This window comes from Chroicocephalus ridibundus, chromosome 8, assembly GCF_963924245.1.
Source record: "Chroicocephalus ridibundus chromosome 8, bChrRid1.1, whole genome shotgun sequence".
Lineage (NCBI taxonomy): Eukaryota > Metazoa > Chordata > Aves > Charadriiformes > Laridae > Chroicocephalus > Chroicocephalus ridibundus.
Genome location: NC_086291.1, coordinates 46,813,332 through 46,839,853, shown reverse-complemented (window position 1 = coordinate 46,839,853; position 26,522 = coordinate 46,813,332). Strand labels below are relative to the sequence as shown.

General features: G+C 34.0%; 1 protein-coding gene across 3 annotated transcripts in view; it reads left to right on the top strand.

Moving 5' to 3' along the window:
- The window catches only part of SNX29 (sorting nexin 29), a 120,464-nt gene that overhangs the window by 65,554 nt on the left and 28,388 nt on the right, over nt 1-26,522 (top strand). For all 3 annotated transcript variants that reach the window (XM_063344366.1, XM_063344367.1, XM_063344365.1), the window contains exons 19-20: nt 8,712-8,852; nt 25,906-26,045. In XM_063344366.1, coding sequence (XP_063200436.1) covers nt 8,712-8,852; nt 25,906-26,045 — 281 coding nt within the window. The remainder of the gene's footprint in view (nt 1-8,711; nt 8,853-25,905; nt 26,046-26,522) is intronic.

Here is a 26,522-nt window from a genome sequence, read left to right as displayed (position 1 = left end):
AAAGAGACAACTAACATGGTTTGCAGGCATAATGGAGCCTGTTTAAAAACTTGGATATTGCTCAGAGGAAATGCATAAGCTATTTAGAAAAAAAAAAAAAAGGAAAAACAAGACAAGGATTGCTAAACAGCAGAATAAGGAAAGTTATTAGAAGTAAATAAATACTTTTAAAAAAATTAAAGAATAAGTCATTTCCAAAGGAAAATAGAGGAATGTACACATTTGGAAGGAAAAAAAGTAGAAATACAGAGTTATAGCCCTCTTACAACTTCCAAAACCCATAAAATCTAATGGTCTGTTCTGTACGTCAGGAGGATGCCACTTGCTAAAGTCAGTGGGACAAATACTCAAGCTGAAGAAGGTGGTCTCATAACATAAAATAGTAACAGAAAAATGTGCTTTTTAAGATCTCCATTCACCATGGAGTTGTTATGGGGTATTCCCATTCTGTATTATTCCTTGTGGAGAATTACCAGATGGACTGTTTTAAATGAAATGCTGGTAGATCTTATTGAACAAATAAAGAATAAATCTCCACATGCAGTTCACCAGGAATTCAAGGGTGAAATAGCTGAAAACTGATAAATAGCTTCTGGCTTGGGTACCAGAAGTTTTTTAAACTAACTAATCTGACACAATTTTTAAAAGGGTTTAGGGAGGTCTGAAAACCAAGTTGTTAGAAATCATTAGTAAAGGGATATCACAGCAATCTTTGAAATCATGGAGAGATTTTTAACTGTTTAAAAATGCAAATTGGAGCATCCATTGAAGCTACTAGCTTGCAGTTTCAAACCAAGTGCTTGACAGTGCTTTTCTCCACAACATATAATTGGGGTGCAAGACATCTTATTACAGAGTTTGTGAATACTGAAAGTTTACACGGGTCTAGAGAATATTGAGCTAACTGAATTTGAGAAAAATCAGTCAAAGCACAAAGACGTGCCATCTTTCTCACGAAATCCCTGGATAGCAATATTTTGGAAGATAGGCAACTTTTTTTGATAAATATCACTATACATTTTGTTCATATTTAAGCGGACTGAATAGAATACATTTCATAATTCACCAAAGAACTTTCCAAACTGTTCAAATCAGTACGAATGAAAAGTGTGCCTTGCAGTAACAGTACAGTGGAGGAAGCTTGGAAGTCATGGTGTAGCATTAACTAAACACGAGTTGCCCTTGTAATGCTATGCTAAGAATGAGTAATTTAGTCCTGAAATTGAAATAATAGGTATGATTAGGAAGTATCTTTCCTTCCATTATTGTTTGTCTTCTATGCATGGCACGCTTATTTGAATGTTTTCAGAAGCACATCATTTCTCTTTGTAATTGCTCAGCTTTTTTGTTTTGTTTCAGGTTTATATCTTGACTACTGTCTTGACATTCATTAGTGCTGACAGATTACCAGTATAATTAATTTTGCACTTGAGTAGAAAGATTAATTAGATGACCAGTTGCTGTCCTTTTTATGAATCAACAAATCATAAGGATTATTTAGACATTACTGGATGAAATTATCGGGGCCGTGATAGGAGCTCAGAATAGAATGTCATAGCAGTATCTTCTAGCAAGAACATTAGAACAATTACAGTTATCCCCTTTCAGTCCAGAAGATGCTTAAGAGGTTTATTCTTTTACAAAGTTTGTGATGGCTATTAGTAAATCGTAATAGGATTAGTTATAAGCATTAAAGGAGCTAGCCATGTGTGAAGAAACAAAGATATTTTGTACAAAGTAACAGTTAAGAAAGCATAGTCCTTTAAACAGACAAGTTAAACATTAGGTGGCTTGGGTCATGCTGACGAAAGTCTTCTCTTATGAACATCCTGTCTTCTCTAGTTAGCTAGTCGCTCTCTGATGACTACTATTTGTGATCTGTGCAGTTTGATGCCCATCTTCTTTTGTGAATTTTTTTTTTTGAGGCAGATGTTGCTCAGCCAGTCTACCATTAGAAAATAATTTTGTCTAGTATATTCACAGGGATAAAGACAGAATCCAGATCAGAATCAAAAACAATTTTTGCATTTACATTTTACCTCTAGATGGTGATAGTTAGTTGCAGTTTCTTTAATGCCTGTGAAGCGAGATGATTATTGCAATAATATTACTTTATCGTATTTCTCAACTATAGAGTATCTTGTTATTTTCTGCATACATATGGATTCCACTTCCCTGTGAAGTGTACAGCAAATGCCATTAGTCATGCCTTTTGTTGCTATAATTACCAATGGCTGACACTTAAGATAATGAAACAGAGATTTTGTGATTCTTAAAGTGATACCAATATTTAAATGGCTACTTGCAAGTCTGCCTTGTTTGCAGAGCAGTAAACATTTTAGATTATACCAAATAAGATGAAAGATAAACATGCTGATCAGATAAGACTGTTGCTATTTGCATATGAATAGCCACCCAAGATTATCATAAATAAACATTCTTTTTGTACAGCTTTTTTACCCCTAGTCTCTTTTCAATCTTTCATATATTTGACAGTGTATTGTTCATTTTTATGAACTAAATATCAAAAAGTTGAAGATTCAACTTGTTCGCTTTAATTCCTGTTATGTCTCTGTATGTAGAAAGGCACACAAAAAGCTGCTCATATCACAGCTTAAAAGTTTCATTGTTCTGTTTGTTTTTCATTATGCAGAAATTCTTATATTGGTTCATTTTCAAAGAGGGAACTTAACCATAAATGTAGTCCTGCAGCTGTGTCAGAATATTACTTGCATTTCTATTCATTTCTCACACTTTGAAGGTACTTTGGAGAATTCAGTTTGAATTTATAGTCTAAACAGAATCCCGTTGTCCTGAAGTAAAGTCAAGAAATGTAACAGGTTCCTTCCTTTTTTGCTATATGCTTCCCTTTTGGATTCATACCTTTAACAACTTCTATATGTTTTGAATGCTGAAATAATTTTGATAAAACCTTCCTAAATAGATTGAAATACATCACTCCTCTCAGGGAAGCACGCTATGAAATAGGAAGAAAAGGTAGTTCCATTCCCCTGGACACAATTATTTTGTAAATTGTAAATTTTGATCAAAATCTTTTTAATTTAGTGCTCTGGAGTAAAGATGTGTATTAAAGTTGAGTTAGTTTTAAGAATTTTTAAAACTTTATTATCATCATAAACCTATATTTGAAAAGCAAAACAAGTAGTTGTTACAGAAACTCATCCCAGAACGTGTCTGCACCTCTGGTTAAAATGAAGGAATTTTCTTTCTACAGAAAGGCTTCTCAGTCATTTTTCTTAGATTACGTTAGCAATAATCTACAAAAGTACTTGCAGTCTTGTTTTATGGAAATATCATGGGTTATAAGATTCATTTAACCAAATGCTAAGTTAAAAGTCACTTGTGAGTTATTGCAGCAAATATTCCAGGCTTCTATAATGTCTATAACGCAAAACTCAAAAACCATAGAGAATCAGTAGATAAACGCTAAAAAGTTTTACTTTATAGTTCAGAGCACTGAAATTTGTTTCTTCTCAGTTTCTTCTCCCCTTTTTATCATAAAGAAGTTTAATAGACATTCTTAAACAGGTGGGTTTTGGTTTTGTGTTTTTTTTTTTTAGTATGGGAAACTTACAGTAGAAGCAGTGAAAAAGATGAACTGTGTTAGTTAGCTAATGAGAACTTTTAATGCAGATGAGATCTTGTCTCCTCTTACTACTTGCAGCTGTCCATCAGTAATTCTGAACTGGACTTTTAGAAGTCCCTGTCTTGTGCCTGATGCGCCCTCTCTGTAGTTGTATCAGAAGAAGATGTCTTTTTATGCTGTTTAATAGATTACTTTTTGTGAGAATAAAGAAGAAATTATCCTTACTCTAAAGACTGGCACAAGATAATGTGGATCACAGTAGGATTTAAGTATTTTAGAAGATAATTTTAGTAGTTTAGAAGATAATTTGGGTACATTACAAGTGTTACAGTTTGGTCCTGGCATGAAATTATGATTGTTTTATGATTATGTAATACAATATATAATTATTTAAATTGACTATTTCAAAGTCGAGGTAAAGGAGATGCAAGATATTGGTGTTAGAGTCTGCCTATAAGAAGGGGAAAAGCTGAAACGCTTGCAGTTTTAACTTCATCCATATCATATCATATCATATCATCATATCATCTCATATCATCTCATATCATCATCTCATATCATCATCTCATATCATCATCTCATATCATCATCTCATATCATCATCTCATATCATCATCTCATATCATCATCTCATATCATCATCTCATATCATCATCTCATATCATCATCTCATATCATCATCTCATATCATCATCTCATATCATCATCTCATATCATCATCTCATATCATCATCTCATATCATCATCTCATATCATCATCTCATATCATCATCTCATATCATCATCTCATATCATCATCTCATATCATCATCTCATATCATCATCTCATATCATCATCTCATATCATCATCTCATATCATCATCTCATATCATCATCTCATATCATCATCTCATATCATCATCTCATATCATCATCTCATATCATCATCTCATATCATCATCTCATATCATCATCTCATATCATCATCTCATATCATCATCTCATATCATCATCTCATATCATCATCTCATATCATCATCTCATATCATCATCTCATATCATCATCTCATATCATCATCTCATATCATCATCTCATATCATCATCTCATATCATCATCTCATATCATCATCTCATATCATCATCTCATATCATCATCTCATATCATCATCTCATATCATCATCTCATATCATCATCTCATATCATCATCTCATATCATCATCTCATATCATCATCTCATATCATCATCTCATATCATCATCTCATATCATCATCTCATATCATCATCTCATATCATCATCTCATATCATCATCTCATATCATCATCTCATATCATCATCTCATATCATATCATATCATATCATATCCTTGCATGGTTTTTGTTGGCTTTTCTAACACAAGGTGTTAGAACAGATTTATCTGCATAGGTAGTGGTAGGAGCAGTCTGCTCTATGTAATTTTTCATTTGTTCCAAGCTTGCTTTGTCCTGCCTGGGGGGAATAAAGAGGCAAATTTAAGCACATAATGTCTCCCCCCCCGTGCAATCTCTTCTCCCATCCGCCAACAGTGTTCAAATTGCCTGTCTTAGAAGACGCATAAAATCCATTTAAGAACCTTCATTCATTCATTGGTTTATCCCGCTGAGTGCTAGCAATATGCTTCTTAAGATATATATGTTCTGTTAGCATGAGCAGGTTTGATTATTAATCTTCTCATCCTTTTTTATCTTAATCTGTTCTATCTAAGCAGATATTCCCGTATCTGAAGCAAGTATTCTCATTTTACAGAAACATTTTATAGCTTCTTTACCAAGAATGAAACTCTAGCAAAAAATTAAAGCTTCTCTACTAGTTCATGTCTACTTTCCTTTTTCTTATTGTACTGAAGTGTAAAGGTGAAACTATGGACCCAAAATTATTTGAAGTGTTATTTAAAAGCAAATGTAAAGAAAACTTTTACTAGTCAAGCTTAGCTGAGTTAACATTTAAAAAGCAATGGTGCCAATTTGCATGTTATGTTTTTGTTTTCATGCTGATTGGGTTGTCTCTACCAAACCAGTTGCTAATTTTCCTTTTTGTTGTCACATGCTTGGGCATTTGAAAGGCATATGTAACAAACAAGAGGATATCCAGAAAACCCTTTTTTATTAGTGAGGGAAAGGAAGTTAGAAATACAGTAATACAGTAGAAATACAATAATGCAGAAATAATACATTTGAAAGGTAATGTAGCAATTTGGTATTGATTTTTAAATTGTTCAGAGAATGAGCCTAGGACTTTCTGTAACGTGATCTTAAAATACTGTTCTGTAATTATATGTCATATGTTAAGGTATTTTCAGTAGTAGAAAGTAGTGTCACTCTTGGGTGGAGCATGATAATTTGGGAGAAACATACACAAAAGTGTATTTGGCAGCTACAAATGTCATTGATTTCCTATTAAAAGGCCATGAATGAAATTGTGGATACATTGAAGGTGATGGGAATAGTCCTAATGACTTTTAAGGCAATTTCAAACCGTGCATCTCAAGTTGCTTGATTTGATATTTCAAAATTTCATCTACAAAGATAATTGTTCACTGTTATTCCTCTGCTTAAGTTGTATGATCTGTATTTGATTTAAATTAGGATAACTATATGCCTTATATAACTAGACTAGAGTAAGTTTATCCAAGCAGTTTTATATTTGGGATTTATTTTCTTTGATTTCCCAACCGAATTTGCATTAAGTGTCTTGAAATACCTTGGCTTGTGAATAGTATTCCCTGTTGAGATAATAAAAGCTTTGAATGTCTGCTACATCATGAACTTTAATATGCCTTTCATACTCTATTATACTATTGTCAATAAATTCAATATGGCACAGGGCTCCAAATGTTGCATTTTCATTTCTTACTGTCTAAAAGAAATCAATATCTATGTACACAGAAGAACAGGAAGAGATTCTGTAATAGTTTTATCTAAGAAATGAATCTATGTTTTTGCAGTCCTTAAAAATTTCAATTGCAATGTACTGGATTCCTTATTTAGTTAACTATGGGTTACAGTTTAACAGAAACTGCATGATTCACCAAATCACATGTGCAAAGGTAACTGCTTAGTTAAATTAGGATTTCCATATTAAATAACTTGGTTAGAAATAATTAAAGCTGTTCTGTCATCCTCACCCCCCGTAGGGAAGCTCAAACATGAATCTTGGGAATGTATAGAAAATTTCAAACAATATGCTGGTTGAAGCAAGAATGGGCAGGGAGAGAGGTTAAAGCTGGGTGAATAAAGAGTATTTAGAATAGTTTTTACTACATTAAATGAATTTCATTGAAATTATGCAAAGTACTTGCATTCCACATTTCCCTTCATTTTCCTTCAGAGGTGTAGTGAATTGTTAAAACAGATGGTCCAGTAGGTGTTTAATTATCTTTATCCTGGCTTTATTTTCAAAATGAAAAAGAAATCTGAATACTTCCTGCAGACTTATTATAGTGGTTCCATTGTTACACTATCTGAATTCTTGTTACCAAAAGTAGTGGAATTTTTGTTTACATATGCATAATTCACACAATACTCTGAATATCTTGTATTCTTAGATGTGCTAATTTTGGAATTACAGTATTCATTTTTTGTCCATCATGAAACATGATAAAGTACAACAGTAATAAAAATAAGCTTGTTATTCAATAGAATCTAATATTATGAATATATGAACATTTTCTAAAGTGAAATATTATAATTTGGCAGAAGTTGCATGGTATATTGTATTTTGTTGTGAGACAGAAGCCTCCTATAAATTTGAGAAATTAAGTGTCTGTAGAGATAAAAGGACTTCTTAAAAACTAAACCAAAGGAAGGCTGCACAAGCTGCTTTTGTGGAAGAAGGCATTCACCTGGCCTCACTGGACCTCTGAAATACCATGAGCCCCTAGTAAAATTTTGTTTTTTCTAAGGACTTGGCAAATCTAGAGGAGAAGGACCATGTTAATGCTTCAGTCATCAGGAAAAGCTACAATTCGGTGTTGGAATTGGCCACATCAAAATCCAAATTTCATTTTTTCCTCATATTCACAAAAATACAGTTGTTACTGCCCACTCTTTCTGTGGCAGTTGTTGGTGTTGCTTTTTTATATATGCATTCTTCTAATACTTGCCTTACAACTTACTAAATTACTGGGTTCTGTTGGAGAAGCAAGGCAGTGCAGTGTCATCAGTGCTACTCCAGCTTAATTTGTGATGCAAAATACTGAGATTATGAACACACATGAGAAATTCGAATCAGCTACAGATTCTGCAGAAGGAGCTAAGGAAAAGGTCACTCTGGATCCTGAGTTTTGATGCTTGATTTATAGTTTTGGACTTGTGCTATTTCAGCATTCTTTTAAACTGTGGGTTCATTTCTGTAGAGGAAAGGTTATTCCCTATTAATGAATGAAATGTCAGCTTTCTGTAAGTATATTTCACTTCTGCCTGAAATTTTCCTAGAGAACATGAATATTTAGCATGTAATTGGTAATATGCTCATGAAATAATTGAGTGGCAAACAAAAACATAATCACAAAAACTACAGCTGTGTTAAATTATACTTAATGTCCTATACAAGCAGAAAGAATGAACTGTGTTTATTTTCCAAACAATAAAATTTCTAGTTTAGTTTTCAACGTAATTATTTTTAGAAAGTAAATTAAGTTTCATAGTTTGGATAAAATTACGTTTTGCAATTCTGATGCTACGAAGCTAATTTACAAAGTTGAAAAACTGTGTTGAGTGCATAGAAATCAATTTTATAGTAGTATGAAATTATTTTTTTCTTTGGTCACTAGCTGGAATATGCTGGAAACCATGGTAACAAACAGTGCTACCACGGTTGCCCCAGAGTCATGTTAAAATGAGCAAGCTATGTTTGTCTTGATAAATACAATAAAAAGAGAGAAAAAGAGAAGGAGAGGGTAGAAGGGAGAGAATAAGATTAATGACCTATACAACAGAAACAACAAATAAGTGATCCTGGAACTTCTCGTACCATTGCATCATGAATGTGAAGGTGTTAAGTTTTGAGGCTAGAGAGAGTAAGGGAGATACATTAATTCAATGATTTGTCTTTAAATTATTTCTTTCCATGTCTGTATTTTGCAGGTTTATATTAGGATAAAGGATGATGAATGGAATGTTTATCGAAGATATGCAGAGTTCAGAAGCTTGCATCATAAATTACAGAATAAATACCAGCAAGTGAGGACTTTTAACTTTCCACCAAAAAAGGCCATTGGAAACAAGGTACTTAAAAGAACTCACAGTATCATTAAGAGTTGAGGAAAAAACCTTTCCTATCTACACACACAAAAAAAGACGTGACTATCATAAATATTATTTACACCTGCTGGACGGTACCTGCTATTTTTCAACAGACTTTGCCCTCATCAGCTGCAGATTCACTGATAATGTAGTTAATGCATTGATTTTTCCACTCGCTGTTTACCAATTGTCGCAAGTTCTTTGAACCAGCTTTTTAAAGGCATTTGGGTGCTGAATTCCTATAATCTGTGTCTTTGTGGTTTAGCTCTCCCTTTTTAAAATGGGAATTTCTGCATTTTCCTATCATAAAGGTATTTTGCAAAAAATACAGTAAATATTGCAGTAGGTATGTAGTAAATATGTAGTATCGTGTAGTTTAATCCTTAATCACCAAAACTTCAAAATGTTCAAGAGCTTAAATGCACATTGCAATATACATCAAAAATTCAGTAAGGATTGAGAAGAGAAGTAATCAAAGTTATTTTTCTTTACAATGTAGGAATGATCTGAAAAATTTATTTAACTGTCACAAGTAAAATATTTGAAATTTAAATCATGCTTATGACGAAAAACGTCTGTGCTAAACTACTGTGTGCTTAAATCAGCATTCCTAATGTTAATCAAATTTGTTAGCTTTTATATGAGATTTTCTCCTTTTATTTTTTTTTCCTCACTGCCACTGAGTTCTCGTATCAAATATCTAAGAAGCACCAACCATAGCTATCAGTGTAGTCATCAAAAGAAAGCTGACCTAATGACTAAAATACTCAAAGGTCTTCATGACGTTTTATTTGGCCTAAGACCACATTAATACAGGTATCACTAAAATGCCAGAATCGTGCTAATTATATCTGTTGCAACTTTGTCTTTGATAGAAAAATCCTATGAAGTAATATAAAATTTCAAAAAACAACTAGAAAAAATAATGTTTATAAATTCCTTAATGTCATTCAGATGTCAGTGAATGTGGATTGTGAATATTTAAAGGTGGTAACTCTGATCTTCAAATGATTTCCCAAGTGTTCCCTAAAAATGAGTAGGTAAATTTGGCACATCTGATAGGAAATTAGTAGCAGTGCATATAATCTGGAATGAGTGGTGGTGATATAAATATGTATGGAGTTTATCAATAAAATCTGTAGGCCTTTCTGCTTGGCATAAAGTCCAGAGTTAATGTTCATTTCCTATTAGCCTAGTAAACGAAAGTACTTATGATAGCTTTTCTGCTTTTTTTTTTTTCATATATTAGAAGATCATGCATTTTTCATTTCATTTTTAGTGGATAGTTTTGTAACAGAAACAACGTATTTTCTTCTTTATTACATAACTAATTCTCCTTTTTTGAAGTGATGTAGTATCAGCCACTTCAATAAATTAGAAAAGTCTTCTTTTGAGCTTTTTTTGGTAGTCTCTCATCCTTAATTGCTTTAAAAAACTAATTGAATTACAAGTTCAGTTGCACAATTGATGCATACAAAATTATCAGTTGAGCAACTTATTAAAAATTAGCATCGCTTATTCTTTCAGTGCTTTAGCTTTGAGACAAAATTCTACATTATTCACGCAGAAACCCACAATCACTTTCTGTCATATCAGCTCTCAGAGAAAGTATCTTTTCTTTACAGTAAGAAATGGGTGCCATCCATTGCACTCCTGAAAGGCTCCTATGATGAGACATAAGCCAGTTGTATAATTGGAGTTGATTAATGATTATACCTGCTACCTACTGTAAATAGCCTGCAAGTTGCAAAGTGGCACTTTCACATCAGCTTTGCAAGAGCTTGCCTCAGTTTATCATACAAGAGCTTATTTCCACAGCACATTGTGTAGGCAAACTTTTATCCTTCTAGTGGTGCTATTTTGTGTACCATGTCATATTATGTATTGCATTTAGGAATATTGCATGCTTTTGCGTGGTATGGTAGGTCATGCTTCAGGAACACTTACCCTATAGATCCAGCAGAAACAGTATCCCCTTGAAAGACATCACACTGTGTGCCTGACTGAGATGGGTTAATGGCCTTGAGATGGCCCTCCTTTCTATGAGCGAGCAAGTTGAAGTAATTGGAAGGTTTAAAAAATCAGTGTAAAATTAATTAATTCACATGGGAATGTCTGCCTTGGAATTCTGTAGAACTTCCAGTTTAGGATGAGGCATTTGTGCAGGATGTTACACATGCAAATGTTTGGCATTAGAATAGATACTGTCAATACTACCTTTTCAGTATTTCTTTAACTTTAGTAGCTACCAAAGCATGTTCTCTTTTAAGTATGCTGTTAGATTTCAATAGAATTATTTTCTCTCTGATATTAGTGATACTGTTTTTAATAGAATTGCTGCTGTCTTCCCATTTCTAGATTAATCAATACAATCTTAAATCAGTGCATAAAGAACAGTTTCAGTAGGTAAATTCTGCTAACAAAAGTATCTCTATTCAGTTTACATCAATCTATGGTTTTCATATCCTTTACAAAACCTCAGTGATATTAGATGCCCAAATAACATCTTGCTAAAACATAGTCCTCCATGTGTGTATGGCTAAAAATGACTATTTTACAGCTTTTGGAAAGTGGTGTGTCCGTCTATATCCTTCAGGTCTGTACCTGAATGATGTTATTTATTGCGTATCTTCAATCCACTGTGTTTGGTACTATGAGGCTAATGAAGGTGATAACGCTTATTCTAAATGTTAGTGGCATTGAAAGAGAGTTTTGCTGTAATTGATACCTCCTTTGTATATTGTGCTTCTTTTTTAAACTGCAGAACATTTTATTTAAGACTTACAAATTTGATCTGCATTTTTAACGCTTGAACTGTTTGTTTTTGTAATCTTAAAACATACTTCCCATCTATCAGCCTGGTTTGTGGTTTGCTAAGTATTTTATATGTAGGTGTATATACCAAGACTTGTAATTTCAAACTATGGTTTTCTTGCATGAAATAGATTTTTGCCTTTTATGTGCTCTTCAGGTACTCTGGATCTTTTGAATTCATACTTCCATTATCACAGTTTAAGTCTTTGTGACTATTGCCTTCCTGTCAGGTTCCTAACGTCCAAAAGACTGGTTTGTTTCTAGGTCTAGAGTGTGCTGAGTTACGTGAAGTCATAAAGAGAAGCTTCATACGATCATAATACTTGATTGCAGAGATCCCTGTATGCTTTTGCATAGAAATACAGCTTTGTTTTTTCATTTAAGATGAACCGTTACATTTATCTTCTGAATCTTCGTTGGTGCTGTGTTTCTGTCTTCTTAAAATGTTGCTTTCAGACTAATGGTTAAGTCATAATATGTGAATGTTTACTGGAGCTTTTATTCCGTATTTTTACTGGACCTATTATTCTAATTTTTTTAATATTGCAATGTCCTTAAAATCTCAGTAGCTACTTCTGCATTGGGCAGATTATAACGCTTACAGAATAGATTTTAGTAACTGAGTAAACACCTAATTAGGTATCCTCTTGCAAGGGTACTGTCCCAATAGAGGACATATCAAAATAGAAATGTTTCTTTGCGTCCACTGAAGACGTGAATTCAGTGATTGTCTAAGTGTGTAGAAATTGAATAAGGTAGCTTTCCACTGAGTGCTGACTTGACTGCATGATATCCCTTGCTTTCCTTTAAAACACTGGGTACCCCATATAGAAAGAATACACAGCGCTTTTCTGAGATTAGAAGAGAGTGACTTTGCCATGACTCCTCAAGTTCATAAAAGGAACAATACAGAAATCTAAAATAAGTTTTCTGTCTAGGAGAAAATGTTGAAAGCATCATCATTCATCACTCTTAACCCGTGCAACTGAAGTTTGTGAGCCGTTTCCCTAGCCATAGCTTGTTTCATGCCTAAATGTTAGTTTAACAAAGTAAATGTGTTCCTCTCACCTACCAGTGACTAAGCTAAATTGTAGGTTTTGTGTATATAATTATTTTAAAAGTTTGTAAATATTTTGTGTATGTGTCTTAAAATATATCTGTTTTTATATACATATGAACACATGTACGCATATGACAACATCAAAGACAGCATTTAGGATATACGTGAAGTTGGCTTCTGGAATGTGTCTGGTAATTCTGCAAGTTCTATTCACCAGGGACTTTATCTTTCTCCCATTTATGTCAGTGGGAGTCCTGCCTTTGTGCTAACAGTGCGGATGTCTTCTGTTATTTTTTTTTTTTTTTTTCCTGCCAGCATAGCTGCTTTTTTATCAGTGTTTGGGCTGTTTGCTGGTTGCTGAAGATAATGAAGAGATTTAAGACAGTCTGCAGGATAACTATTTTAGGATTAAAAAGTATAAAAGGTAAAGATTTTATTGCAAATAAAAAAAACCAGACTATAGCTTGTATCTTTTGCTTATAATGTTTGCTGTTTTTTAAAAGTTTATCAAGTAAAGAGTTGTCTGGCTCTGTGTGTGTATATGTATATATGTGAAGTAATTTGAAGCCATTCATATTAGAGTTGGAATTTTAATATTTTTGCTCTTAAAGGTTTCACATTATGCCATTGATGTGTAACCTCTGTTATGTATTTCCTTACTGTAAAAAGTTGATCTGCCATTTTGGGCCTGTCTATTCCAAGACAAGTAGCCTTTTAAAGCTGCTTTTTAGAGTAGATGATGGAGGTACTAAACTCCTCTTGGAAAGGGATAAGAGAGAAGGAGCATGAGAGGAATAAGGTTGAGTTTGGCAGGAGGAAGCAGGGGAAAGGGCTGCAAGGCTTTTCATCATGGATATCTCAAGGAAGCGATGCTGTCCTGTGTTATGTTCCAGAGTTCCTGGTTGAGTGGTAACCTGGCCTTGAGGTTCCCCTGAGGGGAACCTTTCTGGGTTAGGGACAGAGGTCGCCAGACCGGTGCATTTCCATGAAGATTCCTCTACTTCCTCTTTTTCACTTGTTTTCTACTATCTCTGTGGCATGAAGTGCTCATGTACCTCCAGGTATCTAAGATACAGTTCTGGTGTTTAAGATTTTTTAACTTTTGTGGAAGTATTTTCCCGTGGGAAGGAGGGGGTAGCTGCTACTGGGTTGGGCCGAGGAGAGAGGTGAATAATTTGATGAGATAGCTGTTTGAGGAAAAAAACTACTTACTTTGCTAGTAATTTTCAGAGACCATGATGCTACATAATTTTCTTTTAAGGTTATTCACATGAATTCAATAGAGCTATTTCTGCCTCCTCAAGAAAAGGCCTATGTGTTTGCTATTATCAGTCACATTTATGTGACACAGAATATGAATTCAGAATTCAGTGTTTGTTGTCCTATGCTCACTACATTACGCAGTACATTACCTAGTTTGTATACATACGTTAACAGGCTATGTATTTGGTTATTGTGATCCAGTGAAGGTGTGAGATACTGTTGACTGACAGATGAGCATTCAGGAGGGACAGGAACAAGGAATGAAACTTCCTGCCTCTTTCAGATCTGGAGAAAGGCCTCAGTTCGTACTTTTTCCAACTTCATTACTATTCCAATAAATATTCTAGACCATAACGTTAATAAAAAACACTACCAGTAATTCTAGACTGACGTGGAAAATCATGTTCATGGTTTAAAGAAATCAGTTCACAAGTTGCATTCATAGGTCCAATGTATATTTTATTGCCATGATAGCAAATGTGATTGTAATGGTTGATGTACTGACAGCGTTTGAAATACATGTTTTAAAACAGGAAGTGTAACAATTCCTGTTTAACTAGTACATAGGCAATAACAGAAGAAATGTGGAATGTTTTAAAGAGGATGATCCATAAAGATTCTTAGCAAAGGAAGTAATTTCATTTTAGGCTTGAGTGCTTTTGTGTCCTGATTTAGCAGAGCACTTCAGGACATCCTAAAACTTAAGTATGTGTTTAGCTTGCATTGAAATCAGAAGTACAAATACATGTGCTTTTGTACTTTATGGGGTTTAGTAGCTCATAGAAACTATCCTTTATCAGATTAGTTTGTCAGAGTCATATTGTCATAGGGAGTTGTGACGTAGAAAGCAAAACTTCTAGCTAATGCCATTGGGGCAGTGGACTAAATAATATTTCTTAGTATTAAAGCTTTGATATCCGATGTCTTCAAGTAGAATTAGTAGAAAATGATGACTCTCTGCTGTTTCAGAATTGGAATACATTTATTAAAGGAGAAAAGCTTTGAAAATGTAAATCCTTAAGTTATATATTAAAAATTTGAAGTTAAGGATTGCTTTCATTAATGCTTACTTAATTTGATTTTTGGATGTTGTAATATAGATGCTTAAATTCTATACTATTCTTCATTTTCAAAGTAAGTAGATTTTAATTTTCAACCCTCTTAGTGGACTTACCTAGTATATTGAGTTATTTTCATATTCTACTTCGCCTTGTGGGTTTTAGGAAAAACTGTAGTTAATATACATTTGACAGACATGCCCATGCTGTAGTATGGTTAAAATGAAAAGAAAGGGATCCATTTGCATTGTGTCCAAGTCGGGAAGGGAACTCAAATTACTCTTATATGTATAGTCACATGTGTTAATTCTGTAGCACTGGGGGTTTTTATGGCATTCTAAAACCATAAGAGAAACTTTGGCCTCTCAGTTTGCTATGTTACTTCATAATTGGAAAGTTCAATTCTTAAAGAAGTATGCGCTTTAAATAGCCATTGAGATTAAATTAATACAGTCTAGTTTTCAAATAGGTAACTTAATTGAAGTACCATACAGAGAGAAATAAAAATAATTTCACGCTTGGCATAATACATTAAGATTTCTAGTCACAGCACACCTCTTTTCTGACACTGTCACCTGCACACTAAAGGGGACTACAGAGTATTTCAGATTTTGAATCCAGATCCCCTCTGGGTTTTCTACTGGAAAAGATTGCAGTGGATATTTTATGTATACAGCACTTAGAGCATTCAGTTCTTCCTCATTTCCATTTTTTTGTCATATGACTATCTAAGAGAAGAGAAATAAGTCAGTAGGAAATGGTTGGGTTTTATATGACAAATACTTTATAGCAAATGCTTCATCTTCAAGTTCTGTAGTATGAAACATCTGAGTTACCTGAAACTCAGCATGAAGGTTAAAGCTAACACAGTGCAGAGTAGTATATTTCAATTTTGGTGGTTTAATTTAACAGGTAAACAGTTTGCCAACTTGTACTTCTCCATCTCTTTCAGAATGTCTCACTGAATTAATATGTTCATTTGGTGCTCAAGTGTAACATTTCATGAAAATAGTGTATTGAGTCTTTTTCTTTTCAAGTTACAAAAATTACTTATTAATTGCTGTTCAAGTTTAGGAAGAAGGAACACAGACTATTTAGGATCTACGAAACAAAATTTTGCCTGTTAAGAGGTGTTTTAATTTTGCTGTCTTGTAATCCTATAGTTAAGAGAAGTGATTTATTCTAACGAATTCTTGACGATAGAGCCCATAGAAACAGTTCAGATGGTGTTACTTTTACATCATGACGTTATGGGGAGAAAAAAAAGAAAGTAATGTAATTTACATGCTGCTTGGACACCTGCTAGATAAAAATATTGCAGTTTTATAACAACTCATGCGTCATTTAGGTATTCTAGTAGCCTCCTGGTATAAAACGAAAATATAAAAATAACTTTCTAAATTTATTTCTTATTGTGATAGCGATGCTAAATTACAAAGTTACTTGGATTAATAAATTTCCTTTCAGAGAGATCTCAGCAGGGACACCTCATTACAGAAATAAAACTAAAAGCTCCTTTCTCTGAGCTTGAACTTTCACCCATGTTTTTCTGTCTTTCTGTACCTATCAATATGCTTTATATTATGTTTTATAAATTTCATCAAATTCTAATCTTACTTGCTCTACAGCTATTTGAGCAATTGCTAGTACTAAAAATATTTAATATTAATTTTTTTAAAAGTGGAGAAAACAAAATATTGAGTACTTCAGATTGTGTGAAATGCTGGAGATGCTTCCTGCATGAAAAATCTGGTTTTCCTCATTGTACCATGTAAAATAAGGCAGTATGAATAACCAGCACTTGATATCAATATTCCTCATTCATTCAGTTTTTGTTTTGGAAAACAGAATTGTCCTCTCAGAGTGTATCTAAAAAAAATTTCTATTAAAGGAGCATGTAGCCCTTTGAGTGCAAGTTAAGTTCAAAGATAATCTTGTATCCAGCTACGGCTTGGCAGTTGGGTTGGTAAACTGCTGTGTTTGTTTATTTATTTATTTTCAAAATTATACTTGCTAGAATTAAAGCATTCCAAATAAATGTATTTGGATACTGTTAGCCCACAGATGTAGACAGTAGCCAGAAGCTAGCAGGCTTCTTGCAGGTGTCTTTCAGATGTCTTAGATGCTGCTTGTTACCAGCAGACTGAGCAAGATGGCTGTAATCTCAGCCAGCTCTAGCAGGGGGAGGTTGGCCAAGGGGGTGTTTTCTGGGCTGTTGTGGGGCTCCCTGTAACCGTCCTCTTTTCAGAGTTCTGTGGCAGTCTTTACCCACCCGTATTTTCTTAGTATCCCCTCTCCTAACTTGCTGGAACCATCCAACAAGAGAAAAGTGGCATAAGTTCTGCTTGAAGTTTTTTACTGGGAAGGGAAAATATTTCCTGAAATGTGGTAGAGAAACAACTGTTAGTAAATTTTGTGGGGAATTTTGAAAGCAATTTCTTTCACTTCTGCGAGGGTAGAAGAGAAATTGTAGATTTTCGTTGACCTGTTTGTGGGTTTGACTCTTTGCTGGTTTTGTTTTTTTTTTTTTAATTATTTTATTATTTATTTTTAAGGGAAGGCATCACTGTAAGCTTGTATATATAAGCTTGTACACTGTAAGCACTGTAGGTACCATGTTTCTAAAGGGGTTTGGGGTTGTTTTTTTATTGTTGTGTTAAATTTAGAGTCTGTCTTTATTGGTCTTCAGGGCATTTTCAAACCTGATAAAAGAAAGAAATTAAGAAACAAAACTGCAGTGCTGGGGGGAAGCACCGAACTGAGACACATTTTAACTAATATTGATGATGGTTATTGCTGTAATATAGGTTAGTGAAAAAAATGGATCTCAATTTCATGAACTGTTGTCGTAGTTTCCAGAATCTCCTGAATAAAAATAAAGAGTAGACTGATAATACTTGGTCTGAGGCGAAAACAGAAATAGAATTTCCCTGTTCAGTAGCTGAGGAAAAGAATAAGCCCTAGGGGTCTTGCTATAGGCTGCACTTTCCTAGTGATGCATTTTAATGAACAGTTGATTCCTGACCAGTTGACAAATTGACTTTTGGCTTTTATGTCTTTAAATAACAAAATATTTAGAAGACACTGGATTTTGTTAGCATAATGTTACCAATTGATTTCTTATTTCTAACAGTGGCATTAAACACAACACTAAAAAGAGATCATTTTTAGTTTTATTTGCAAGCTTTCTTTTTTTTCTGTTGATATATTTATTCATGTTTAACACATTTTCTCAAAGAGGGTTTTGAGAAAGTTTAGCCTTTTGGATAGATGATATCGCTAGCTTGAAAATGCCAGGTGTCTTAAGAAATATACTTGGTTCCAGGATTCTATAAATGTCTGAGCCAATTCAGAGAGGTACAAAACATAGTTTGACTGAGATTTATTACACTGCGGAAGAATTTATCAAAATGGGATTGTCTGTTGTTTTGATAGGGCCTGGGGACTACACACTTTCACGTGTCTGTTAACATACAGCGTGCTCTGGACTTGTACTCTAAGAAAGTACAGACAAAACCTTAGTATGACTATAAATCTTTGTGGCTATAATGCTGTGATATATAAACTACCCTCTTACTCAAAAGGTAAGACTTTTTTCAAAAATTAACATTTGAATAAAAACCGTATTTGAGAGGCATAGAGAGAATGGTGACCTGAGAATGCTGGCACAGCTGCCAAGCAACCATTTCCTTACTGACCAGGGAGGCTGTGCTGAGCAGCTCTGTGGAGTACTGCAGGAGATGCCTCAAGTCTCAAAAAATGAGAAATGCTAATGAAAATGTTGCAATTGTCCACATAAATTTGTGCTAGACTGAAGACACTGACAGGACCGTAGCTCATCCTTAGCATGTCTCCTGCTGAATGGTTTTGCAGCAATTCCTTTTTCAAATGACTTTATCTAAAGCATTACTTTCTGATATGATTGAAATGAAGCCATTGTTGGATATAGAAATGCATCAACTATTTTAGTAGAGAAACAGAGTAATAATCACAGTTATGTAGTAAATCTCTGTTTAAAGATAGATGGATTTCAGAACTGACAGTTCCTTGATTTCTTCTTTGTATCTGAACCTCTTAAATTCCTGTTTGTTCCACTGAACAGTAAATGTATGAAAAAATCTCACAGTGGGATGGGAAAAATGGAAATTTCATGTATTGTATATCCTTGTTTTGTTGTATAACGCTAGCCTGATTCTGCCATAGAGAAACTGGCAATACAAGTAGGATGGAAATTCTGAGCTCATCTAGTTTCAATATTTTTGAGATTACTTTTATATAATATGGTAGTATTTGGTATATTTAGTATTGGAAGCTGTACATCTGTAAAACTGCTTCATGATGCAGTAGTTACTGAAGGACAGGTGTATTCATGTCATGTTGTATTGTGACCTTTGCAAAGGTGTCAATTAGCCCATAAAAATTAATACTTGGTATCTAACTATTTTTTAATGACAAAACAGTGAGAATGACTCAGCAATTAAATGTTTAATTAGCTCCCATTTCAGCATCTGATTTCCAGCTTCATTTTCAGGTTAATGATTTGGTAAAGACTGATATGAGAATTAGGCTAAGACTGGTTGACCAAGGTGGTGAAAAATATTAGGCTACACTAGAATAACCTGAGTTTATTTCTGCGTTTGCAGGGTCATCTTTGAATAGCACTATTGTCGGTGTTATTTAGGGTGGGATGCATTGTGTGGTATCAGAGCCTGGTACAGCTCTCGTTAAAGTCCTAAAGCCATATTTCCTTTCATTTTAATTGAGTTGGATTGAGCCCTGAGCTGTTTTGTTGTTTGGTTTTGGTTTTGTTTTTTTTCCCCAGCGTTAACAATAGGAGGTTAGTTAAATGATAAAAAATGGTTAAAACACCAGAAGCAGTGCATTTTATGTTGATTGCAGCAGCACCAAACCCAGAATATAAAAGTGTTTTATCTGTCCCTAAATCATGGCAGGTAACCATGGCAATTGTATCATTTCCAACAGCTCATGGAAAATATTTGAAACATCTTAAGTGAGTTGTCCCATTAATAATGAAGAATATCAATGTTTTACCATCTGTTACATACTAACAGTGTATATGAAAGACCAACAGTTGTGTGAAACAATTTAAAATGCAAGTTGGAATGAACTTGGCTTGTAATGAAAAACTGCAAAACAGTGTAACATAAAATATGGTACGTCAGATTCTGCTTTTTAGTTTTATAGCATTACATCATCTTCTAATATCTGTTGAGAGTCTATAAGATTTCCATTATGTGTTCTCGTTTTCAGAGATTTGTAATTTGATATTAGCATTTTGCTGTGGGCAGAAACTTGGCAAATTCTCAGCCAGTAAGAATTTCATAAAATATTTTGGGAGACATTAATTTCAGATTAAAAATATTTTCCCAGATGTGTTTTGATGCTTCTCCCATCTGAAGCAGTTTTGCTTGTTAACTGAAGTTTTGTGGACTCTTAATCAAAAGCACGTGTTCTTGAACTGTGGGCTAGGAAATAACTTTGACATTAGTTTGTGCAGAAACAGAAGCAGCTTTCTTGTTCAGAAAATATGCCTACAAATTGAAGGTGAATGCTGGTATGTTAAGTCTCAATTAACAGTTTGTGTACAATAAGTTTATGCTGCAGAAATTGGTGATAAATTTGGCCAAGATGCCCTACAGACGTATATCAGAACCTGTCCATATTTTTTATGTAACCGAGTCCCTCTCTATCCCTTTCTTTTAACAGGGAGAGAGAGATTCTTAATCAATTAGGAAGGGCAATAGATTATGGTTATAGGCAATGTATCCCTGCACGTACTAGTTCCTTTTCTATGCATGGATGCTTTCATGGATTGTTAATCAGGTGGTGCTGAATATGTGAGGCTTTCTCTTTGGTCAGATGGGAGCTGCTTTTCAAGTACAGTAAGGTAATTTCAGCATCATTACAAAGAGCGATAGTAGGTGTCCATAAATAATCCCTCACACTGAGGATATATGTCTCCAAAGACTTCATCTTTGAGTTGAAAAGAAATCTCAGATCTTGAAAGCAGAGCACCTGCTGCCCTTGAATACTCTTTTGCCCTCTGTAGTGCCATGGGATCAGGGATTAGGTTTATTATGAATACAGTAGGAGATGTTTTACAAGTAATAGTAAAGCGTTAAATTTCTCCAAGTTTGGTGGGATCATTTGATCTACCACTGGACCCAGTTAGAAGAACTGAAAGGGGACAGTTAGCCTTGCCTTTTGATTTTAAAGTTAGTAAGATTTTAGCCAGTTGTTCAAATACCTTCATTGAAAGATTTGTAGGAAGCGTCTAGGGCCTGACTTAGGAAAATGCTTTAGAAGATATGCTCCCAATTTGGTTATGGAAGGATCTGTTATGCTCTGTATAAAAATGGAGAAAAACAATATAGAACAGTGTTTTTTCTGTAACAATTTCAAATTATATATAATTTGTGTTGTATAAACAGTTACAGCTCTTGAAAGTACAGGAACCAAATATGTATAATGCTGGTTTTAGTGCCATTTTTGGTGTGTGCTTCTGGAAAAAAAAATCACTGCCGCAATTATTTAAAATGTATTTTTATAGCCAGATTTGAAAGAACTTACTGGTTTTTTGTCCAGAGCTCCTGCTAGTGCTGTTTTGTTTTTTTTTTTTTTTTTTTAAAAAAAGCAATATATGTAATAAAGTCAGGTAAAATTCATAAAGCATTCCTACAATTAAAAAGAGGCATCTATGAGGCAAGGAAAAGATCTTTGTGGTTCTAGTCCCAAGTGGTCAAATGACTGGCTTGATGATTCAAGACACAAGTTCTTTGTCCTTGTTAGAGACAAGACTTACTGTTTATCCATCTTACACAGTCTATTTCTTCTATACATTTTCCACCTGAATTTCAGAAAATAACTTTGATCTTTGTAATAGTATCCATCCATATTTTTGAGAGCAGGTTTACTTTTTCAACTATGTTAGCATATCTATTCAGTGAGATCTTGAAAGTGTGCATTTATTTAGTACTGTTACTTCCCATACATGCAATTATTTTCCTAAAAAATGAAACTATATAATCTAACCTGTGAAAACATAAGGTTTTTTGCAAAAGCATAAATACTTGTAATTTTAACAAAATTACTTTGTCCCCAAAGTACATTGATATCAAGCTTACATAAATCTGTACATTGAATCTTAGGGGAAGATCTTTGCTGTTTCTTGTGTAAACGGATATGCAAATGTAGATTTCTGCTGACAGATACAATCTCATACAATCACCAAAGATATGTGCTAAAAGTGGGGTTTTTTCACTGGTACAAATCCAAATCAAATTCTTCCCTTTACTTTTTGCTTGTAAATAGAAATATCGTTTAGGGGTTGGAATATAAAATACTAACTAGATTTTGGTTGTAGATAATTGAGTCCAGTGGAAAGAGGGTAACAGTTACCTCTATAACTTGGCCAGGCTTTGAACCAATTATGCTTTTCTATTTACTATTTTGTGGCAAAACCTCTTTATTATTGCAACAACTTGGCAGTAACAACTGTGTGGTAAAATAAGTCTTCTGAGTAGCCAACCTGCTGTTGCAAAATGCACGTTTAATGATAAAGTATAGACCTGCAGCTGAATCATTTTGACCTTGGTTTACATTACTCCTGGGGAGGACAATGGGCATGGTACAGAATTTCATGGTAGATCACTCAGTGTTTTTTTCAGAGATCAAATTTTTATCAGGCTAGAAGAGCGTTTTTAACTGTTCTCAGGCTGAGTTTAATTTCTGAGGTTTTTCTGTATTTCGCTTGATGAATGGCAGAAAAATAGCTATATTATAAACACTAATTTGATCGGCTGTAAACAGCAAAAATGCATTCCCCAGGCATGTTCTGGCAGTCTTAATTAGAAAACTCCTTTGTGCCATTATTAACTGTAGTTAATGAGATTCTTTACAATAGCATAAGGGACAGAAAGTTCCTACATTCAGCATTTTGCTCCTGTGTTTTTAACAAAGTGTCCTGCCTGTGAAAGAAGATGTATTTATTTAAATACACGTGCAGTACAGGAGTCATACTGAAAGAATGCAGCTTCTGCTTAAGAGCGGAGTTTTAACATAATTTAAATGATTTGACTGAAAATACTGTTGTTGAGGATTTGTGACCAAAAAAACTTCATACTTTAAATATGGAGATCGGTAGAAGTGATGAAGTGAGAAAGAGGAAGTGTAGTGGGGGTGAGGCCAGTTCTTTGGAAGGGCTCTAAGCTGCGGCTGTGCCTGCACTAGGAGCGGCCTCGTAGAACGAAGCAATGCTCCTCCTTCCTCCGTTACACACAGTCGAGTAAGACTGAGGGAGAGGATTACTCCATGATTGAAATGGTCTCACGTGCCAAACATCACCACTGCTCACGTGGTTAAATCTTTCAGAACCAAAGCTGTTCCACAACCTCTTTCCTCTTCTTTGAGATCTCCTATGTGCCACAATTTCTTGCCTTCTGCCTCACGCAGCTTATGGTAGCAAATTAGTTTCCCTTCTGATGTGATACTTTAAATCCTTTGAGTGAAAAGATGGGAAGACAAGGCTGTTCCTTGTCAGAGAATCCAGTAGGAAAAAAAAAATCTTAGTAAAAAGGGGAAAAATATTAAAATTTGTTATCGAACTAGTTAATTAGTATTGCACTACACTTTCATTTATTATTAGCATTCCATTTTATTCTAATATCTGTCACCACATATTAAAATTTTTGCTTTAACGTTTCCCAACAGCTTGTATAGACTTCTGTTCCACACATTTGTCCAGACTTCGTCAGTGCAGCGGGGCACAGAGCAAGCTGTTGCTCTGTTCCATTTGAGTAGTAACTGTACTCAGTTGTGGAGTACTGGGTGAGTGACTCTGCAGAGTGGATTGCATGAAGTGTCAACAATGCAGCCTTGTTTTTTTAATGAAGTATCAGTTTCTGAGAGTTTTCAGACTTCATTTTTTCATTTATCAGTAAATCAATTAACACTAGAATCACCTGCTACACAACTTGTGTGTGTATGTTGCTGAAAACCAATGTGACTGATAAAAAAGATATAGAAAAGCATATAATACATAGAGTTTTTTTATTTTTCACGCTGATCTTTTTATTATTACATGTGTTAATCTAAAACTGGAATGTGAAACACAGCTGGACATCTGTGTAAGTTCATATCTAGAAACCAAAAAACTGAATTTGTATATACTTCGAAATCTTGTAAACTTAATTAAACAACACAAGCACTGCCTAAGTTTTTGAAACCTGTAAGTATGAATGTCTTCAGCAATTATAAATGTTACAGTAATTACAATTACATGTTATTAAGTAATCACATGCCAAAAGACAAGAGCAGAAAAGAATTCTTTAAATTATTAAAAATTAGGCTATTTTTAGTATGGAGAATTGGTTGCCTGTATTTGCAAATGTACCTTACTTAACATAGGTTGATTTTTATTTATTTATTTATTTTTAATTCTACGAATTTAAATTACTACTTTGAGAAATGTTATTCAGAATCTCTTCTCATTTTCTTGTCTCCTAAAAATATTACTGTTCCTGGTAACTTCTAATGAGAGATAAGAACATAACCAAATGACAATAAAGGTTCTAGGAACTCTACAGAAGTCCTCCTGAATTCAAAGGAGCATCCCTGCTTTGACGATGAGATAGTCGATTTTACCTAAGGAAGGAATAATACTCAGATTCGCGTCCCATGTGTGGCAGCATGACTCAAACCTTCTTAGTACAATGAATTTATTCAGTGTTGTCAAACGGATTTATGGTGTTTTGCTGGTGGGTTGTCATTTTTTTTGCAAGCAACAAGAATTTGTTTCAGCGGCTTTTCTTACACAGGTAAATAACACAGGTTGGATAGACACATCTTCTAAGTAATAGTCTTCCTTTGAGAGCTGTAGTTTTCTAATAATAGTTTTGGCTTCGTGCCTAAAGAACATACTCTGCCATTTAAACCAGGTGATCAAAATGCCTGCATTTCTGAGATACAGCATGCTGCCTGTAATGCAAATCAGCCAGCACCTGATTTCATTGTAAACCTATTGCAGTCTTAATGTTAGTGTACACTTTATATTATAGTTCGCTGTAATTGCGATCCCTTATAGGAAGAAGTTTAAGCTAGATGTAAGTTACAGGATGCATGGTGTTGTGCTGGTTGCTAGACTTCTAATTTGTAAATCCCTCAGCAGAATATGGAGTTTATGGAATTATTTTATTTATTGGGGCCAATACAGTATAAAATCCTGAAATCTATAGGAACTTCAGTAAAATGTTTTTATGAGAACTGTGATACAGTCTTTAAAAAAGCAATCTACTATAGGGAAACTCCACCACAAAATAATAAATTATTAACATAAAAAAGCTGGAGAAATATTAATCCATTCTGGAGTTTGTGTACCCAACATCTGAAAAGTATGGATTGTGAAGAAATTGTGGGAATAAGTCAATATTTCATTCTGTGAAGGCTGGGTAATTCTGGATCTCAAAAGAAATCACATAAATTGTTATGTCGCTGCTGTTACGCACTGCCTTTCTAAGATTGTAGTACTTTATGGAGAAAAGCATTCCGGTCCGTAGAAGAGATACTCTGCCAAGGAGAGAATTCGGCACCCTGTCAGTGGATATTTTTGTGAAACAGGTTTTTATTAGGTTGCATGATTTTCCTTTATCTCTAAGAAGGAAGATCAAGGGATTTTTACATATTGCCAACATATTTCTATAGACATAATAAACATAGATTATCAAAAGATAAAATTTTATGGTTTTTAGGACTTTTTAGTTACATTGTAGAATTGAAAAACATATTCCTTGTGTTGTTTATATTTTTCCCTTTCTATCTTTAGGATGCAAAGTTTGTAGAAGAGCGACGCAAGCAGCTACAAAATTACCTAAGGAATGTAATGAACAAAATTATTCAAACTGTGCCAGAATTCACAGCCAATCCAAAAAAAGAGACTCTTATTCAGCTGATGCCATTTTTTGTGTAAGTATCTGTCATGTAGTCAAGAAAATACTCTCTTCATCATAATTTAATTTAAAATATAATGCCAACATCTCCAAAATCTTTAAAACAGTGTTTTTTAAATAGAAGGCTCCTGTTCAAAGTATAAGTGCTTTTGTTATATTTAAATGATTATGTGATACATAGTAATTTTTGTTTATTTAAATGGTGACTTTGAGCAAAAATCATTGTGTAAAACTTCCAAAAATATTTAAATGACCTCAAAGTCTTCATCTATATGTACTCTTCAAACATTAGGTGGTTTTGATTTCTTTTATTTGGTTGTTTTCAGTTTTGTTGTGCTTTTGTTTGTGTAGGGTTTGTATTTTTGTTCTTAGATTTATTTTGGGGGATGAAGGTGCAGGATTATTAGGGTACTTACTAAACAAATTAAAAATTCAAGCTATTGAACTCTTTCTAGCTGAATTTTGCAATCTGTTGACACCTGTTCTGATTTCA